The sequence below is a fragment of the Rana temporaria genome, chromosome 6 (genome assembly GCF_905171775.1).
Source record: "Rana temporaria chromosome 6, aRanTem1.1, whole genome shotgun sequence".
In the NCBI taxonomy this organism is placed as follows: Eukaryota; Metazoa; Chordata; class Amphibia; order Anura; family Ranidae; genus Rana; species Rana temporaria.
The window spans coordinates 18124207-18144704 of record NC_053494.1 but is presented as its reverse complement, the minus strand read 5'-3'; the positions used below and the strand labels follow the sequence as shown (position 1 = coordinate 18144704).

At 44.0% G+C, this 20498-nt stretch overlaps 1 protein-coding gene across 4 annotated transcripts in view; it reads right to left on the bottom strand.

The window, feature by feature from the left end:
* Nucleotides 1-11573: 11573 nt before the first annotated feature.
* AXIN1 (axin 1) overlaps nt 11574-20498 on the bottom strand; it is a 133784-nt gene continuing 124859 nt past the window's right edge. For all 4 annotated transcript variants that reach the window (XM_040356364.1, XM_040356362.1, XM_040356365.1 and 1 more), the window contains 2 exons: nt 15519-15686; nt 11574-12789 (listed from right to left, as the gene is read on the bottom strand). In XM_040356364.1, coding sequence (XP_040212298.1) covers nt 12663-12789; nt 15519-15686 — 295 coding nt within the window. In that variant the 3' untranslated portion in view covers nt 11574-12662. The remainder of the gene's footprint in view (nt 12790-15518; nt 15687-20498) is intronic.

Below are 20498 nucleotides of genomic sequence, written 5' to 3'. Positions count from 1 at the left end.
AGCAGTTAAAAAAAAAAAAGGGGGGGGGTGAAGATTTTTTTTTTTTTTTTTTTAATAGGGGTCTTGTCTCCTCCTCAGTCTGTGACAGGACAGTGAAAGGAGAAGCAGCAGAGTTCATTTCTCTAATCTCTCCTCCTTTCAGCTTGTTTCTTGTTATCCTAACTGGTTGGCTCCTTGTGCTGCTCCAAATCTGAGCCTTGCTGTACAGGGGACTGCAAGGGGCCAATACAAATTCAGCTACTTGCAATAACATATGTCTTTTTTTTGCTTGGAGTTCAGCTTTAGCAAAACTATAAGACGTTAAAAAAAAAAAAGTAGCATTTTCTCCATTTTGAAAAATACATGAAGAATCAGAATAAGTCAGGAATTAAAGGGGCACCGTTTGTCTATGAATTTATTCAACGATTCTTAGTTCCCAATGACATAGGTACGATTATTTAATTGTCAAAACAAAAAAAGGCCAAATGAATAGTCCTTATGTGATAATTTAAATGATGATGACATTTAGAAAAGCATGTAAATTGAAAGGGGGCATTTAAAAGCATTTTCTCAATTTTATAAAAAAAAAAGAAAAAAAAATGATTTTTTTTTTTTTGTAATTTTTTTTAAAAAGGGGCAAATTGTTTCTATGAATTTTTTTCAATAAATACTTCGTTTCTAATGACAGATATGGTATTAAAAAAAGGGGGGGGGGTTTGGTGTTAAAAACTTTCAGTAATGGCATCGATGTTTGTGTTTCAAGGACAAAAGAAGAACATTTCCAACAAAAACTGGACAAAAATAAATAAACTTGTTTATGAGGAGGAGATATTTTCAAGCCAACATTCATAGATATGTATGCATATTTTCAATGTAAACGTCATCAATATATCTTTGCACAAGTTACGTTGCGGTATAGGAATTTGCGTCCCTTTAACCAATAAGCATTTTTTTTTCTTAAAACAAAAATTTACGTAGTGTTTGTAAAACGGGGGGGGGGGGATTGTGTAAATTATGGGATAGGGTCATTTTTAATAAGATACCCTAAAACACTTGAGTGCCATGACCGGTTATGGTCTGCTTTTAAATATACACATTCTAGAACCTGCAAGATTTATTTATTTTTGGTGAACTGGAAACGGTAAAACCTTTAAATTTCATCTGAACAATGCCCTCTCCAAGGGAAAAAAAAAAAAAAAACAGCACAAAGGAACTAAAAATCATACAGAACATGCAATATTCATATATATTAATATATTAGATAACATAATATACAGAAAAATAAATTTGATTCACAAGTGTATTTAATAATGAGAACATCCCATGAACCTTTCTCTACAACACTCTACATGGTGGTGGTGGTGGGGGAGGGGGGCAAAGCACACAATTAAGGCCGCTTTCAGAGCTTCTCAAGTTTATTTCACATGAAGCACCATCTTTTTTTTTTGTGTTATTCGAAATATTGGCTTTAATTTATGACAAAAGGACTGCCGAGGTCATATGGTCTTTACTCAAGGTATTGTGTATTGAATTTCTTTAGCACAACAAGGAGATAATTTAGGAGCAGTACTGGGTCAAACGTCCTTAAAGTCTGAGAGAGAAATGATTTGTGGTTGTGAGCCGTAACAGGCGGCTCATTAATTAAGATCTGGCTCACACCCGTGCGCAGGTTTGTTTAAGGCAGCCAATTCGTTTTTTTGAATCTCCCTTAGGGAGCCTTAACACACAGCGCTAGCCTTGCCTTCCAAAACGCATAGACCGTTCACATCTGTGCATTGGAGTTCAACTGCATTTGCTTTCACTGTATGCATGTGTCGGGCGCCATTCGAAATAAATGGAAACCCCAATTTAAGGCTAACTTAATGTCTATGCAGAGATGCTTAAATCAAGCTTAATGCAGTGCAAATGGCAGCGCTTAGTAAACTTTAGCAACCGTATAATACAGCGTTTATAATACAACAATGTAGAGCAAGGGCCTGCATACAAATAAAATGGATTGGGAAGGTAGATGCTTGCAGTTGATGGTAGACCCGACATGTATGGCTAGCTTTGCTCTGAGCAATGATCGATGTAGCTGCAAGCCTAATGGGAGAACCCAGTATAAAGTGAACTTGTCAGCTTTCAATCCGTTACTGAAGTATACTGAAAATGTTATTTGCTTGGCTAACAGAGACTTTCCTGATTCAATAGTGGAACCTCGGACTGCGAGTAACGCGGTTAACGAGCGTTTCGCAATACAAGCACTGTATTTTAAAAAAATCGTGACTCTGTTTGCGAGTGTCGTCTGGCAAAACAAACATGATCCAGGCCAAAGCGGTGTGCAGTACCGCTTTTGGCCTGAGGTCGGTGGGACGCCGGAGCCGAGCAGAGCCGAACGTCGCCATTTATAAATGCACGGAAAGGCCTAAGGACAGCACAGCTGACCTCGGCAAATCTCGGGTAGGAAGTCTTTGCGAGGTTTGCCGAAGTGTCCTTGGGCCGTTTCCGAGGCTCTCCGGCGCCCCCCGTCTCTGGCCGCATGCGGTATTGCATCCCATTGAAGTCAATGCGGAACAAATTATTTTCGTTTTCATTGACTTCAATGTGGAAACTCGCTTTGATAGGCAAGTACTTTGGATTACGAGCATTCTCCTGGAACGGATTATGCTCGTAATCCAAGGTTTCACTGTACTTCCTGTAACAACTGGACAGATTTCAAATTGCCTGATCACAACCAATAAACAGGCTGGGGGAGCGTTAAGCTGGCCATATATAAAAAGAATTTCAAACTAAAATTTTTAGGCAAAGTCTTGGGGAAATTTGTACAAAAATCCTCAGAATATTCAAATGTGGTTTTGAAAGATTTTATTTGCTTTTAACATTTGATTTTAGAATGAAAGGACTTTACTGAACGTAAGCCAAATACAGTTAGAAATGTTCCATCCTGCTCCTTCTAATTTTATCGCCACTTGGTCAATTTGACCCACTAATGATCATTCTTTTACATTCAAAATTCTACCCATCTATGGCCAGCTTTAGCCAAGCTTGTTGATAAATTTCCACTACGAGATTGAGTGCTTAATGCCAGCAGGGGCTCATCCTATGTGCCACAGACTGCACAAATCCAAAAGAAAAAGACAGGCTAAATACGCAAACTCTGATAAGTTTATTCATATTGACATAATGAATCAGAGGACCTCTAGGATTAATCCCAGCATTGTGGGTGAAAACATGTTGCGTGAGAATGTAGGGAATCTGTTCAAATTAAGTTTTCAGCAGCCAGTCTTTTGCTTTAGATTTTTGCATCGGAATTTGTTGGTCAACTGGAGTTGAGCGTTCATAAATCTAACCCTACCACCTGACCAAAGCTGCCCTGGACATCTGGTGTACACCTTTTTCACCTCTCCTACCTCACTCAGCGTGCTGCAGAAGAGTTAAGTTGATTTGCTATGGGACAAATGTACTGAGCAGGCAATTTCTGGCAGAAAAAAGAGATTTTTAATACAGCTTACCTGTAAAATCTTTTTCTTGGAGTACATCACGGGACACAGAGCGGCATTCATTACTATATGGGTTATATGGAGTACCTTCAGGTGTAGACACTGGCAATCTCAAACAGGAAATGCCCCTCCCTATATAACCCCCTCCCATAGGAGGAGTACCTCAGTTTTGTAGCAAGCAGTATGCCTCCCAAAATGGTCCTCAAAAAAGAGGGGTGGGAGCTCTGTGTCCCGTGATGTACTCCAAGAAAAAGATTTTACAGGTAAGCTGTATTAAAAATCTCTTTTTCTTTATCGTACATCACGGGACACAGAGCGGCATTCATTACTATATGGGATGTCCCAAAGCAATGCTTACAATGAGGGGAGGGAGAACATCTCCAAGACAAAAGGATTTAATTTAGAGATATACTCAAATCATAATAAATCCAACTTAGTTGAGAAAAATAAAATTTTTAAATTTAACTCGAACAAGAGGAGCCCCCGGAATCCGAGGGTCTCAAACTGCAGCCTGCAGCACTGCCTGCCCGAAGGCAGTATCAGTATTCCTTCTTACGTCCAACTTGTAGAATTTTGTAAACGTGTGGACAGAAGACCAGGTTGCCGCCTTGCAAACTTGAGCCATAGAGATCTGGTGGTGTGCTGCCCAGGAGGCGCCCATGGCTCTAGTAGAATGAGCCTTTAATGATACTGGAGGAGGCAACCCTTTCAAGCCGTAGGCCTGAGTGATTAATTGCTTAATCCACCTAGAAATGGTGGACTTTGCAGCTGCCTGCCCCTTCTTGGGCCCATCCGGTAGAATGAACAGCACATCTGTCTTCCGGATCTTCTTTGTAGCTTTAAGATAGGCCTTCATGGCCCTGACAATATCCAAGGTATGCAGCAACCCTTCCTTTCTGGAAGTAGGTTTAGGGAAGAAGGATGGTAATACCAAATCCTGGTTCAAATGAAAACTGGATATGACCTTCGGAAGGAAGGAAGGATGAGGGCGGAGAACGACCCTGTCCTTATGAAAAACAAGATATGGTTCCTTACAGGATAAGGCTGCCAGCTCCGAAACTCTTCTTGCGGAAACTATGGCAACCAAAAATACTAACTTCCTTGTCAGTAGAACCAAAGGAATATCAGCCAACGGCTCAAACGGTTGTTTCTGTAAACTTGACAGAACAAGATTTAAATCCCACGGACAAAGCGGGGATTTAACTGGAGGTCTAATACGTAAGACCCCTTGAAGGAAGGTCTTAACCAGCGAGTGGGTGGCCAGCGGCCGCTGAAACCACACTGACAGAGCAGAAATCTGTCCTTTGATTGTGCTTAATGCCAATCCTTTATCCACTCCTAGCTGGAGAAAACTTAATACTCTATCGATGGTAAATTTGCGAGAAAGCCATCGCTTGGACTCACACCAGCCTACATAGGCCTTCCAGACCCTGTAATAAATCACCCTAGAGACCGGTTTCCTGGCTCTGATTAGGGTAGAGATTACTTTCTGAGACAGACCTCTACCCCTGAGAATCAGGGATTCAGCTTCCAGGCCGTCAAATTTAGATGCCGTAAGGCAGGGTGGAGGATCGGACCTTGCGATAGCAGGTCTGGCCGTAGAGGAAGAGTCCAAGGGTCTCCCACTACCATCCTTAAGATTAGTGAGTACCATGCCCTTCTGGGCCATGCTGGAGCTACCAGGATGACTGGTATGTGCTCCACCCGGATCCTGCGCAGCAGGCGGGGTAGTAACTGGAGCGGGGGAAACGCATAAAGAAGTTTGAACTGATGCCAAGGGCAAACCAACGCATCGGTTCCGCAGGCCATCGGATCCCTTGAGCGGGACATGAACCTGTCTAGTTTCTTGTTGAGTCTCGATGCCATGATATCCACGTCCGGCACTCCCCATCTTTGGCAGAGTGCTTGAAAGACTAGTGGATGCAGAGACCATTCCCCCGGCCATAGAGTCTGGCGGCTTAAGAAGTCCGCCTGAAAGTTGTCCACTCCTGGAATGAATCTTGCCGATATGCAGGGCACATGAGCCTCTGCCCATAGAAGAATCAAGCTCACCTCTCTCTGAGCGGCTTGACTCCTGGTTCCCCCTTGGTGATTTATGTGTGCCACGGCCGTGGCATTGTCTGATTGAATTCTCACCGGGAACCCCTGCAATTTTGACGTCCAAGCCCTGAGGGCTAGTCGAGCAGCTCTGAGCTCCAAGATGTTGATGGGCAACTGCTTCTCTGGCTTTGCCCAAGTACCTTGGCGAGTGCAACCATCCAAAATTGCTCCCCAGCCCGTCAGGCTGGCGTCTGTGGTCACTATCTTCCAAGCCACTGGGCTGAAAGACCTCCCCTTCAGTAGATTCTGAGGGTCTAACCACCAACACAGACTTTGTCGGACTCTTGATGAGAGCGGCAACGGGATATCCAAGGCCTGTGGCCTTCTGCTCCATGCTGACAGGATGGCTGCCTGTAGGATGCGAGTGTGGCTCTGGGCGTATGGTACCGCCTCGAATGTGGCCACCATCTTGCCTAGTAACCTCATACATAGGCGAATAGTCGGTTCTTTCTTGCTTAGAACCAGTAGGATTAATTCCTTGATGGCTTTTACCTTCCTCAGAGGTAGGAACACTCCTTGTTGTTCTGTGTCTAATCTCATGCCGAGATATTCCAACTGCTTTGTGGGCTGGAAAGCTGACTTTTCTCGATTTAGGACCCAGCCGAACCTCTCGAGGTATTGGACCGTGAGGGCCACTGCTCGCTCCAAGCCGGGAGACGAGTGATCTATGACTAGGAGGTCGTCCAGGTATGCTAGGATCGTGACCCCTTGGATCCTTAGTTTGGCTAGGATTGGAGCTAGGACCTTCGTGAACACCCGGGGGGCCGTAGCCAACCCGAAGGGAAGCGCCACGAATTGGAAGTGACGCGAAGCCACCATGAAGCGTAGATATCTTTGATGTGGCTGATAAATTGGAACATGAAGGTAGGCATCCTTTATGTCTATGGACGCCATGAAGTCGTCCTTCTGGAGTGTGGCAGCTGCTGACCGCACGGATTCCATCCGAAATGAGCGGATCTTTAGATATGCATTTACCATCTTTAGGTCCAAAATTGGCCTGACATCTCCATTGGATTTTGGGATGATGAATAGGTTGGAGTAGAAACCCAGCCCCTGTTCCAGGACTGGTACCTCTACTATTACTTCCTGGGAAAGTAGATGATCTAATGCCGATCTTAATGCGGCTCCCTTTTCCGGATCGTTTGGAATCCTCGACTTCTGGAAATGAGGAGGAGGAAACCTTAGGAAATCTAATTTGTAGCCTGTGGCCACGGAAGACCGTACCCACTCGTCGGGAATGCTGGCTTCCCAAATCTCTGAAAAGAGTCGCAGCCTTCCCCCCACCTTCGTGGGTGGGGGCGCCCCTTCATAAGGTTGGCTTGGGGGCTGGTCTTGCTGGTTTGCGAAACCACTGCCTTTTGCCTCTAACAGCCTGTCCTTGTGATCTGCTGTTGAAGCCGAAGTTTGCTTTTGCAGGAGGCCGTCGATACTGCTTGGCATTAGAGGGCCCCTGCCCAGGGGAATACTGTCGTTTAAACGCAGGTCCCTGAACCTTCTTCTTAGTTGGCAAGAGAGTACTCTTGCCGTTTGAAATGGTCTGAATGTATTTATCTAGGTCTTCTCCGAAGAGTCGTCCTCCATGGAAGGGGAACCCTACCAGGAGCTTCTTGCATGGGGGCTCAGCCTCCCAGCTTTTTAACCATAAGAGTCTTCTCATATGGATAAGGGTTAACGATAAACGTGACGCTTGCTGGATAGAATCCTTGATTGCGTCTACCGTAAAACATATGGCCTTAGGGACATCCGAAAATTTTTCTGCCTGCTGGGCCGGAATAAGTTTAAGCATCTGCTTAAATTGATCCGATAATGCTTGAGCGACCCCAATCGCAGCCACAGCTGGCTGTACTACTGCCCCTGCAGTAGTAAAGGAGTTCTTAAGTAGTGCTTCCAAGCGCTTATCAACTGGATCCTTGAACACCTGTATGTTTTCTACAGGGCATGTTAACGATCTGTTAACACATGAGATGGCTGCGTCCACTGCAGGAGTAGCCCATCTTTTGGAAAATTTTTCTTCCATAGGATATAGGACAGAGAACCTTTTAGGTGGTAAGAAGATCTTATCTGGCTTGTTCCAATCTTGGAACAAAATTCCCTCTAATAGAGGATGGATCGGAAACACAGCATTGCTTTGAGGCGCCCTCAGTGAGCCCAAAGCTGAAACCGTCGATACCTGGAGATCTGGTACTGGCAAGTTGAATGTCCTATGGACCAAGTCCGACAATCCTTGAATCCACCAGCTCTCCCTCAGGGAGACTGCCCCAGACTCCTCTGTATCCGGGTCTTCGATCCCTGAACCTACTTGGTCCGTGTCCAAGAGGTCGTCCAATTCCCCTGAGGAAAGGACCTCCTCTTCTGAGGGTCCGCGCTCGGGCGACGGAGATCTATTCCGCTTACTGCCCCGCATAGCTGCGGATATCATTTTTCCCATGCTTTTCTGCATCTCTTTTAAAGAGGTGAGTAATACCTCCTCCGTGACCATCTTAGGGTTGGACTGACCCGCGTCAGCTCCAGCCCCAGATCCCGATGGCCCCAAGGCTCCCTGTAGGGAAAACAGCGGCATACCATGGTACAATACCGAGGTACACCTGCTACCTATTGGTATTTGGAACTATAAAAGTTAATTGTCCAAACACCTGTTTGGGGGATAAAAAAAATGCTTCCTCTCCCCTAGATGACTTTTTTTTTTTTTTTTTTTTTTCGTTTTTGTTTCAAATCCAGGAAAGAAAAAACATTCTGTCCCCCTGAGTAGTATTGCAAAGAAAAACTATGAGATGGAAAAGAAACAGCCTATTTCTAGGCTTGACAAAACAGTCCTCTGAAGACTGCAATATCCTTTCTGGCCACTGTGTGTCCTCGGCGCCCCGTGCTACCGCTCTGGTCTTTCTCCTCAGTTCCAAAGTATTGATGGAACAAACAAGGAAGGGCCGCCCCTTCCTTTAAGCCACTGACCCGCCCTTCCCCCCCAGCAACCTCAAACAGGAAATGCCCCTCCCGACAGGGGGAGGGGGGGGATTTTGGGAGGAAGGGACCTCTCTGTTCCAGCAAACTGCAGCCTGCAGCCTGGAACCATGAGGAGGCCAGCGTTTTGCCTGCTTGCAGGCTCTGAGGAGGAAGACTGAATGGAGCATCGCCTGGAGGCCTGCAGGTAAGCAAAGCTCTCTGACACACACATATATTTTTATATAACACAGGCCCCACTCAATGCTTTTCCAACACTACAAGGGAGGTCACATCTTATGGGGAATAATACATAGAGAGCCATCCTATCTTTATGATATGTGACTAGTTTGCCAGATGCAGTGCATAACTTTAGGCATGTCCCCTGTGACCCCCCAGAAAAAAACCTGCTAAGAACCAAGTTCCGCAAGTTTTCCCCTCACTTACCTGCTCCATGCCGCAGGACTTTGCCAAGCAAGAGGCCCAATCTTCCCCCATCTCCGTGGGGATGTCTAGACCTTCAGGCCCTGGGTTCCTATGAAGGATCCACTGTCCTGGGCCCATATAGCACCCTGGCAACAGAAAACTTTAGGTACGCAAAGGTTTCTAAGTTCTGGGCCCAGGGTCCAGCTCTCTAAAAAGAAAAGCATTATGGGCTATACCCCAAGGGTTTGGGGTCCGGTTACTGACCACTTTAGCGCTGAGGCTTTTTTGGACAGAACCGGTAGCTCACCTAATCCCAAGGATGCGGAGGCAAGCTAAACCATGACTAACACCTAAGACACTGGCGTAAAAACTGAGGTACTCCTCCTATGGGAGGGGGTTATATAGGGAGGGGCATTTCCTGTTTGAGATTGCCAGTGTCTACACCTGAAGGTACTCCATATAACCCATATAGTAATGAATGCCGCTCTGTGTCCCGTGATGTACGATAAAGAAACAATTACATTTTTCACCAAACTTTGAAATGCCAAATGACTCAGAAGTCAGAGTAATGGAGGTCTGTATGAACAATACTTCTATGAAAGGTTTGATTCATACATGGGTTTAGCTGCAAAGTGATTAACTCAACTTCAAAATGTTTGAGGGCGAGACCAAAAAGGACGATGTATTTTGAAGATTACTGCACTTTGTGAGCAAAAAAAAAAAAAAAAACTAAGTGGAACTATTGGCAAAATAAAAAAACGACATCCAGGCTTTCAAAAGCAGTAACAAAGCAATTCTTGTTTTTCTCAGCTCCCCTGTAACCGCTTCTGTTGAACCTGCCAGTAAATTGGTTATTTTTACACTCTCTTTAACATAGTTAGTCTTGCAATAAAATCATGCAGTGGGGTTGTCACCTTGTGGACAGGTTAAGCTGGGTACACACTAGAGGTTTTTCTTTCGTTCAACCCAACAGGCTGAAGGCAAAAAAAAAAACACTGGAGAGATCGCCATATTAACACAAGCAATGTAAGTGTGGCAATTTCCCCTGCTGTACTTTTTGTACTGCCCCACTGATCAGCGCTGGCAACCACTGGTTTTCCAGCATGCCCGTTCAACAGAAACCGGTTGGGAGACCACCATCTCTAGAACAGACAGCTGTACACATGGCCTGAAAGTCGGCCGGTCCCTGCCGAACTGACCAGTTTTTAGCTTGTGTGTACAAAGATTTAATCTTACTGTGGTGTTAAACCCCAAATGTTATATAGTTTATCGTAATTAGGCTGTTTCAGTAAAATTTCAATCAACGTATGGCATACATGGAATGTTGGAAAAATTCTCGATCGGCAGCTGCTGATCAGTGTATTCTGACAATGAAGTAGTCCCTCTGTCAGAATACGATGGCACAGCAGGCAGGATCTCTCCATCCACCTCCCTTGGTCAGCCTACTGGCTGATCAAAAAGAAAATTGTCATCAACCTTTAGATGAACAAAGTAGCATAGATAGGCTTTAGAAACTACAGATTTTAACTGTTAAACAGTTATAGTATTTTTTTTCTCTTTTTTTAAACCATAAAAATAAAAGCGAACCCCCAGCAATGTTCTGATGGTTCGTCCCAACACCTATTCTAGTTATTTTAGATCAGGAGTAGGTAACATTAAAGAGATGGAGATCTACCTTAAAAAAAAAAAAAAAAATGGGAGAAGTCAAAGATCACCAAGGAGTGTTGCACGGCAATCATGGGTCTAAATCAGGTGGTGAGGCGGTAACATATCGCCACCTCACCACCTGTCAAATACACTCGGAACGCTTTTCAGAGGAGCAGTAGGGCCTGTTGCATCTGGCAGTGGGACCCTTAAGGCTCGTTCACACGTAAAGTTGGGAGGGGGGGTAAAATCCTGCGGTTGAATCGCAGTTCAGTGTGAAAGCAGCCATGTACTTTTATGCCCAGTGTATTGCTACACACTGACCTGAAGATCTCTTCTTCCCTGCTGCTGGCACCACTCTGGAGACTGTTAGCCGGGATAAGAGGTGGATTGCAGTTGGAATCACTCCGCATGGGACAGGAGCCAGCACTACAGAGGAGGCATCGGCTTACGCAGCTCTTGGTCCCTACTACAGCTTCAACTTTACAAGTAGTTGCTCTGCATTGCACTCTGATTCCCAGTCACCTGTCCGCCATCTACTGTTAGCGTTTTACAGGTTATGGACCCCTGCTTTAGCTGGAAAGCTTGGCCTTTTGAAGAAACAGAGAAAGATCATCATATCTATTGGTGGAAACAGCAAGCAGGACCTGCTGATAGAGTGGTACAAGCAGTACTCCCTGTACCAGGCCCATCAGATGAGCAGGGTGGCCCAGATTCAACCAGGATGGTGAATAAGTCCCATGTAAGGTAGTAGAGGCACACCGTACACAGCAAAAGGTGGGTAGGACTCACGCAAGCTCCTCCCCCACAGCCATCACTGGATCCAATGGGAATGTTGCATGGCCACCTAACTTGTTGGGGTCCCATGATTTTTAATTGGCAACCCTGATAACAAGTAACAACATTTTTCACAGGGCAGTCTCAGGAAAACAAAAATTGCTGTTAACGCTACTAACAGACTGCCTCTACTTCCAACTCTCTCTACTAACAGACTGCATCATATAGGTCTTTTTTTTTTTTTTTGCCCATAGATAAACATTACCTAAATATTTATGTCACTGGTGGATTCTTAAACCGTTCCTCAAATTATAACTGGGAATATCTCCCAATGTTGCCCTTATGCAACCAATTATGGTCACACTTAATTTTTTATATTTCATAAAAAAAGTAATGGGGAAATCCACCAACATTTTTATCAATCTTGTGAAAAGACATACAGGTAAAAAAAAAAACAAAAAAAACCCAACCCCAACCTCCGGAGACCCACTAAAACATCCATTCTACATTGAGTTGACATGTAGAAAACCATGTTGGCCACCATTTTTTTTTTTGCTCACAAACTGCACCAATACTGTGTGTAGAGATAACTTTTTAAAAAATAAATCTAGAAAACAAGGTTTTTCCACAATTATATATTTCTTTCAAAAAAGATCCACATAGCAATCAGTAAGAAAACGTTCTTTAAAATAAACCAGGCACTCATACAGAAAAGTACCAATGCAGCCTCCTGCCAGGCCGAGCGTGCACAACACTTAAAAAGCAAATCTTAGTGTTTTGGAACCGTACAGAAAAAACTCAAGTGGGAATAGTGAACATTGGAAATGACTCTGAAAAAAAAAAAAAAAGCACCAGCAAACAATAGGGGGTGGGGGGAGAGACTGGTTTGCCTTCGGCAGATCAACCTTTTGTGATGGCTGAAGTTTTTTTTTTTTCGGTGACCGCAGCACCATAGCGTTTAAAATTTACATAAGAGCACTGTGACTTCGGAAAATTTAATTCCCGTTTTTTTTTTTTTCTTTTTTTAATTTCAATGTATCAAAAATATGCAGCTCTCATAAACAAGGTTCTATAACAACCTCTAGCTTTAACTGTACACTGCTACATTACATGGACTGCAGTCCCTAAGAGGACAGCGCAGACTGCTTCAACAGGTTCTCTTGAACGGATTCAAGATCGCCAGTGCGGGAATTAACCTTCCGCAAACAGGTACCGCCATTTATGACAGCGAGGGGCTGTTGTGACATTTTCTATCTTCCAGCATTTTGTTAAACATCTTCGATTCTGCTTGCACACAGCACATTTGCGTTGTTGAATGGCCTAGTCGATCTTTTCCACCTTGCCAATAATTTTCTCTTCGTAGATGGGCAGAACAGTGTCCTCGTCTCGCACCTCTTCAAAAACCACTCCACAATCAAATTCGTCACTTACTTTCTTAAAGTAATACCTACAAAATAGAAAAAGAAGCCCGTTACTCAAACTGTATTTATTGTCTGAAGCACAACAATGCAGGCCATTTTGGAATAGGGGCTTGGGTGCATTATTAAGCCACCCTGGACTCACAGGAGAACACATTAGCGTAAACTCAGTACATGGTACGGTCTCTGCAGTATTCTGGCCCTGCTCATTCAACACATGGCACTCTCTCTGCAGCATTCTGGACCTGCTCACTCAGTACACGGAGCCATCTCTACAGCATTCGGGACCCGACCACTCATTACATGGAGCAGTCTCTACAGCATTTAGAACCCAACCACTCAGTACATGGAGCCATCTCTACAGCATTCAAGACCCGACCACTCAGTACATGGAGCAGTCTCTACAACTTTCGGGGCCCCACCACTCAGTATATGAAGCTGTCTCTACAGCATTTAGAACCCAACCACTCAGTACATGGAGCAGTCTCTACAGCATTCGGGACCCGACCACTCAGTACATGGAGTCATCTCTACAGTATTCAGGACCCGACCACTCAGTACATGGAGCGGTCTCTACAACTTTCGGGGCCCCACCACTCAGTACATGGAGCAGTCTCTACAGCATTTAGAACCCAACCACTCAGTACATGGAGCAGTCTCTACAGCATTCGGGACCCGACCACTCAGTACATGGAGTCATCTCTACAGTATTCAGGACCCGACCACTCAGTACATGGAGCAGTCTCTACAACTTTCGGGGCCCCACCACTCAGTACATGGAGCAGTCTCTACAGCATTTAGAACCCAACCACTCAGTACATGGAGCAGTCTCTACAGCATTCGGGACCCGACCACTCAGTACATGGAGTCATCTCTACAGTATTCAGGACCCGACCACTCAGTACATGGAGCGGTCTCTACAGCATTCTGGATCCACCAACTTAGTACATGGCACTGTTCTTTGCCATGTCATTTAAACACCCCCCCCCACCAAAAAAAAGAAAGTGTATAGAGTGTTAAAAAAAAGGAAACACAAGTTTGGGGCCAGGGGACCGAGGAAGGGGTACTTAGGTGGAATTGGGCTTTAAACAGAAGCTAACTTACATTCTGCAGTGTTTTCAGCAGGAGTGACACCTTGCTGATCCAGCTAGCAAGGAAGCGACACACACAAGCATTTTAGCAATCCTGTCATCAGTACAGGATGGCATTACATACAGTCTGCCACCAGAGAGATTTCAGGCTTTTTTGGCAGCATGCTTCTGTGACTCAGGAGCACTAAAACCAGCAAGCCAGGCACTCTTTTGAAAAAGACCAGGAAAGCCATTCTTTGTTTCTATTATGACAGGTTACTTTAAATTGGAGATTGCATAAAAAATAAATACGCTAGGAATACATATTTAACCACTTAAGGACCTTAGGTGTTTTTCAGATTTGGTGTTTGCAAGACTAAAACAGTTTTTCTGCTAGAAAATTACTTAAAACCCCCAAACATTATATATATTTTTTTCTAACACCCTAGAGAATAAAATAGTGGTCATTGCAATACTTTTTGTCACACCGTATTTGCGCAGCAGTCTTACAAGCGCACTTTTTTTTGGAAAAAATTCACTTTTTTTAATTAAAAAATAAGACAGCAATTAATTTGGCCCAATTTTTTTATATATTGTGAAAGATAATGTTACGCCGAGTAAAATGATACCCAACATGTCACGCTTAAAAATTGCGCCCGCTCGTGGCATGGCGTCAAACTTTTACCCTTAAAAATTTCGATAGGCGACGTTCAAAAAATTCTATAGGTTGCATTTTTTGAGTTACAGAGTAGGTCTAGGGCCAGAATTATTAATCTCGCTCTACCGATCGCGGCGATACCTCACTTGTGTGATTTGAACACCGTTTTCATATGCAGGCGCTACTCGCGTATGCATTCGCTTCTGCGCACGAGCTCGTCGGGACGGGCGCTTTAAAAAAAAAAATTCTTTGTTTTCTTATTTATTTTTATTTATTTTATTACTTTTTACACTGAAAAAAAAAAATTTTGATCACTTTTATTCCTATTATAAGGAATGTAAACATCCCTTGTAATAGAAAAAAAGCATGACAGGTCCTCTTAAATATGAGATATAAGACGCTGGGCTGGACTGACGTTTTGACGTCACTTCAGCCCAGCAGAGCTATGGGGACGGGCGAAGGAGATTTTTCCCTCACTCGCATCCCCAGTCAACAGCCGAACATTCCGGAATGATCGCCTCCGCCGCTACCGACGGCAACGGTATGCGGCGGAGGGCGCGGGAGAGCGGCGGGAGGCCCCTCTCCCGCCGCGAAGACCGCCGTTATCGTGTACAGGACCCTTAGCACTAAAGATGGATACCTCGGTTGTGGCAGCAGCTGCTGCCGTTACCGAGATATCCATCTTTAAAATGCCGATGTATATGTACATGAGCGGGTCTGGAAGTGGTTAAGGTAGAGACCAGCCTGTCTTCACCAGGGATTTGTGGAAGTCTAGGGTTCCAAGTACAGAACAATTTTTTTCTTGTAACTATTTTTTGAAAAAACAAACAAAAAAAACAGGATGTGTTAAAAATAAAATAAACTGCCCTGCGTATCAAATACAATAAGCCCTCCACATTATTTGTTAAACAATGTACTCATCATCAGCCAGGGTTCCCAGAGACTGAAAAAAACATGACAAGGGTTCCTCTGAGGTATAAAGGTGGAGAAAGGCTGGTATAGACAGTTTCCCCTGGTAGGAAGAGTTTACCTGTAATTTCCTTTCTTCGTAAGCAGCTCCTTGAATTGTCCCAGGGTCACTACACGGCCCTTCACCATGGTCCTGTAGGGAATAGGCTCTCCACAGAAGTAGTACGCCACCACAATGTTTTCGCAGGGCTGGGAGGATCCACTTCCTCCTTTCTTTTGAGGTTTTAACCTGGTAAGAAAAAAATTCAAATCATGAATCAGAATGCAATACGCAACACACATACATATAGCAAGCTGCTTATAGACGAAAACCAAGAGTGTGAACTTTTTTTCATGGTGCACTTCTTTAGCCTTCAGCTGTCCCTGAAAATGTCTGTGAATATTGCCTTTGCGTGAAAAGGGTTCTCTTGTCCGGCTAACTGTTCTGTGCCTGCTGAACCTCACTGACAAACACCAAACAGAAAGCAGGTCTGTTGTTAGGGAAGGGCTTGCCATTGAACTCAGAGATAACTTGCGAGGAAAATTACTAGAATGTCAATCCTGGAAGATAACCGTTCATTAAAGATATGTCAAGGTCGCTACTCCTGAAAATGGAAATTTCCTTGTCTTGCTGATATTCGGTTTTTCATGCTCCCTTGTCAGGTAAAAATACGCTAATCAGAAGAGAGAGCAAAGTCCAAACGCCTTGCCTTAATACTTGTTTTGGGTCAGAAACTCGGAAAATACTGAGGCCAAAGAGCATATAGGACAGCCAGGTAAATACCATTTAAAGCACATGTAAAGTCACTAAATCAAAAGCATGCCTGTCAAAACCTGGGGGTGAGTCCTTAAAGTGAAACTTCTACTTTTGGGTGGAACTCCGCTTTGAGGGTGGGCAGACCACCACCAGGGGGAAAACAGTACGCTGTATCTCCAAGTATAAGCTGAGAAATGCAAACTGATTATGTCCACATGGCCCCAGAAAGACAAGAGAACTGGAAGCAATCACTGAGGTATTTGCTTCTAAGACTTGCATCAATCAAAAGAGAAAAAACTGCAGTTAGTATGGGCAGAGGAACGCATTTAATGGAATGTTGATATTAATATTTACATACACAATAAGAAAAAGAACAATGACCCCCCCCCCCCCCCCCCTACTTTTGATTGACACATTTCCTTTAAAGCTCATCGTCTTTTTTTTTTGTGTGTTTTTCATTTTTAAAATACCCACCAGCCAGTTTTAACCACTTGAGCCCCGGGCCATCGTCAAATGACGGCCTCACGGTGGCTCTGAATATCCAACAGGACGTCAATTGACGTCCTGGATTCCTCCGGCCACTGGGGGGCGCGCGAGCGCGCCGGCGGCGGCACGTGCCCGGCGCGTCCCCGAGATGCCGATGCGCGTGCCTGGCGGTCGCGATGTCCGCCAGGTACCCGCGATCGGCGGTGACAGCAGGGACGTGGAGCTCTGTGTGTAAACACAGAGCTCCACGTCCTGTCAGGGGAGAGAGGAGACCGATCTGTGTCCCTTGTACATAGGGACATAGATCGGTCACCTCCCCCAGTCACCCTCCCTCCACACACAGTGAGAACACAATACAGGCACACATTTAACCCCTTCCTCACCCCCTAGTGTTAACCCCTTGAATGCCAGTCACATTTATACAGTAATTAGCGCATATTTATCGCACTGATCGCTGTATAAATGTGAATGGCGCCAAAAATGTGTCAAAAGTGTCCGATGTGTCCGCCATAATGTCGCAGTCCCAATAAAAAAATAAAAAAATCGCAGATCGCCGCCATTACTAGTAAAAAAAAATAAAAAAAAAATAATAATAATTCTGTCCCATATTTTGTAAGCGCTTATTGCGATTTTTTTTTTTTTTACCAAAAATATGTAGAAGAATACGTATCGACCTAAACTGAGAAAAAAAAAATTTTGGAAAAAAAATTAGGCTATTTATTATAGCAACAAGTAAAAAATATTGATTTTTTTTTCAAAATTGTTGCTTTTTTTTGTTTATAGCGCAAAAAATAAAAACCGCAGAGGTGATCAAATACCACCAAAAGAAAGCTCTATTTGTGGGGAAAAAAAGGACGTCAATTTTGTTTGGGAGCCACGTCGCACGACCGCGCAATTGTCAGTTAAAGCGACGCAGTGCCGGAAGCTGAAATTTCACCTGGGCAGGAGGGGGGTATATGTGCCCGGTAAGCAAGTGGTTAAAAAGCAGCTCTGACTAATGTTATGCTAAAATTAAATCTGGAGCAGTCTCTGGTAGTTGCTTTTTCCACCACAAGATCAGTCTTCATAGTCTTCTATGTTGAATTAAGCCTATCACTTAATCCAGAAGACTGAGGAAAGACTGAGCTCAGGGCATCATGGCTTTGTACCTCGAGTACAACTTACACTCATAGGGCTGGATTCACGTAGAGCCGTGCATCTTTCTGCCGGCGTAGCGCATCTCATATAAGTAAGCTACGCCCAGCCCTATTCACGTAGTCCGACGTAAAATTCGACGGCTGTTCCGTCGTCCATACCTTTGCATGGCCTGCGCCTCCTATAGGTGGAATAACTTTACGCCGGACGTACGCCTTACATAAACGGCGTAGATTACAGCGACGGGCGCAAGTACGTTCGTGAATCAGCGTCTCTCGGTCATTTGCATATTCGACGCGTAAATCAAAGGAAGCGCCCCTCGCGGCCAGCGTAAATATGGGCTCAGGCTCCGACGGCGTAGGAAACTTAGGCGCATAGATACGACGGCGCATCCGTGCACTTACGCGGCGCATCAGTAGATACGTCGGCGTAAGTGCTTTATGAATCCGGGCCACAGTGTATTGCTAAAGAGCTCAAGACTGATGTCATCACATTAGTGCAGCTCTGTGCATCATCCAGAAACTCCCTCTGGAGAAAGACCACGCACACCACAAAAAAACAAAAGATCGAAAGGGGCTGAGCTTTGAATTGCGTATCCACTCTCCAGTTTTTCTTTGCTACCAACAGGTCACTAAAGTGCAGTACAAAAAAAAACATTCAAAAAGCTGCACAGGAAGCTGTAAAGGAATATTAAAAAGTCTCTTTTGATGAAACGCAGCCACCCAGTGCCCTGAAAAGGGCCCCTGCATCCTATCTAGAAATGTTAATTTTGTCTACAACACACCCTGAAAGATTAAGGCCCCTTTCACATGGGCCAGATCGGTTTTTCTCAGCAAGGAATCTGTCCGATTATACAGAACAGACACACTGTCTGCTCTGCTCTCAGTCGGAAGTAAAGAGACCAGCTTTTCCACTTACACCTGACTGCCCTCCAATCTGATCCAGGTAGATGGAGGGGAATGGATCCCCTTCTATTTGTCTTTGCCAGAACGGATCATAGTTACATAGTTACATAGTTACATAGTTAGTCAGGTTGAAAAAAGACACAAGTCCATCCAGTTCAACCACAAAAAAACAAAATAAAAAAACACAGTAAAATCCTATACACCCAACTCCATACCCACAGTTGATCCAGAGGAAGGCAAAAAACCCCAGCGGAGCATGATCCAATTTGCTACAGCAGGGGAAAAAATTCCTTCCTGATCCCCCGAGAGGCAATCGGATTTACCCTGGATCAACTATACCTACAAATCTTAGTACTCAGTTATATTCTGTACATTTAGGAAAGAATCCAGACCTTTCTTAAAGCAATCTACTGAGCTGGCCAGAACCACCTCTGGAGGGAGTCTGTTCCACATTTTCACAGCTCTTACTGTGAAAAAACCTTTCCGTATTTGGAGGTGAAATCTCTTTTCCTCTAGACGTAAAGAGTGCCCCCTTGTCCTCAGTGATGACCGTAAAGTGAATAACTCAACACCAAGTTCACTGTATGGACCTCTTATATATTTGTACATGTTGATCATATCCCCCCTTATTCTCCTCTTCTCAAGAGTGAATAAATTTAGTTCCTCTAATCTTTCCTCATAGCTGAGCTCCTCCATGCCTCTTATCAGTTTGGTTGCTCTTCTCTGCACTTTCTCCAGTTCTCCTATATCCTTTTTGAGAACTGGTGCCCAAAACTGAACTGCATATTCCAGATGAGGTCTTACTAATGATTTGTACAGGGGCAAAATTATATCTCTGTCTCTGGAGTCCATACCTCTCTTAATACAAGAAAGGACTTTGCTCGCTTTGGAAACCGCAGCTTGGCATTGCATGCCATTATAGAGCTTATGATCTACCAAAACCCCCAGATCCTTCTCCACTACAGACCCCCCCAGTTGTACTCCCCCTAGTATGTATGATGCATGCATATTCTTAGCCCCCAAGTGCATAACTTTACATTTATCTACATTAAACCTCATCTGCCACTTAGGATCAGAGGTAGGAAGGTGAATCTGATCGCATCTAACAGACAAGCAAACCCAAATGGAACACTCGTGAGAAAGGGATCTTCATTTTGAGTTTGGACTTTTGAATTCCTCCTGAAAAATACTCAGTACTCCTTTAGAACATAGTTCGAGAACCACCACATATTTTACAGCAAATATACGAAAATCAGACTACAAGACAAGAAAAAAAACATTTGTCTTTTGTAAAACGCAAGGATAGGTTTGAACAACAGGCTCAACCATCGTTCAACAATTCAGAAGTATCTCTGCCACAGCCTCAGGTATTGAACTTGGCTGACAACTGGCATTTAAACTCAGGTTGAGATTAGATAAATATATGGGTGATGTAGAAAGTTTTGAACCCTTTCGCTGCCAGAGCCGTTTTTGCCCACATTAGGATTGCACATTTTAGGCTAAAACTCCCCAAAGATTATATGTTTTCTGAAAGTAGAAAATCTGGAGAATAAAATGATGGTAGTTGGAATATCCATCCCATATTTATGGTAAACAATACAAGAAGTAATTTTAGTGCACAAAAACACAATATATTACATTTTTTTTGTAATCCAAAAAGATTAGACTATCAAAGCAGTGATGAGACTAACAGGGTAAAATGACAACAAATTTCAGTACCCAAAATTGTTCATAGGCGATGCTTTAAAAACCTTTACAGCTTGTTAGTTTCGAGTTAAAG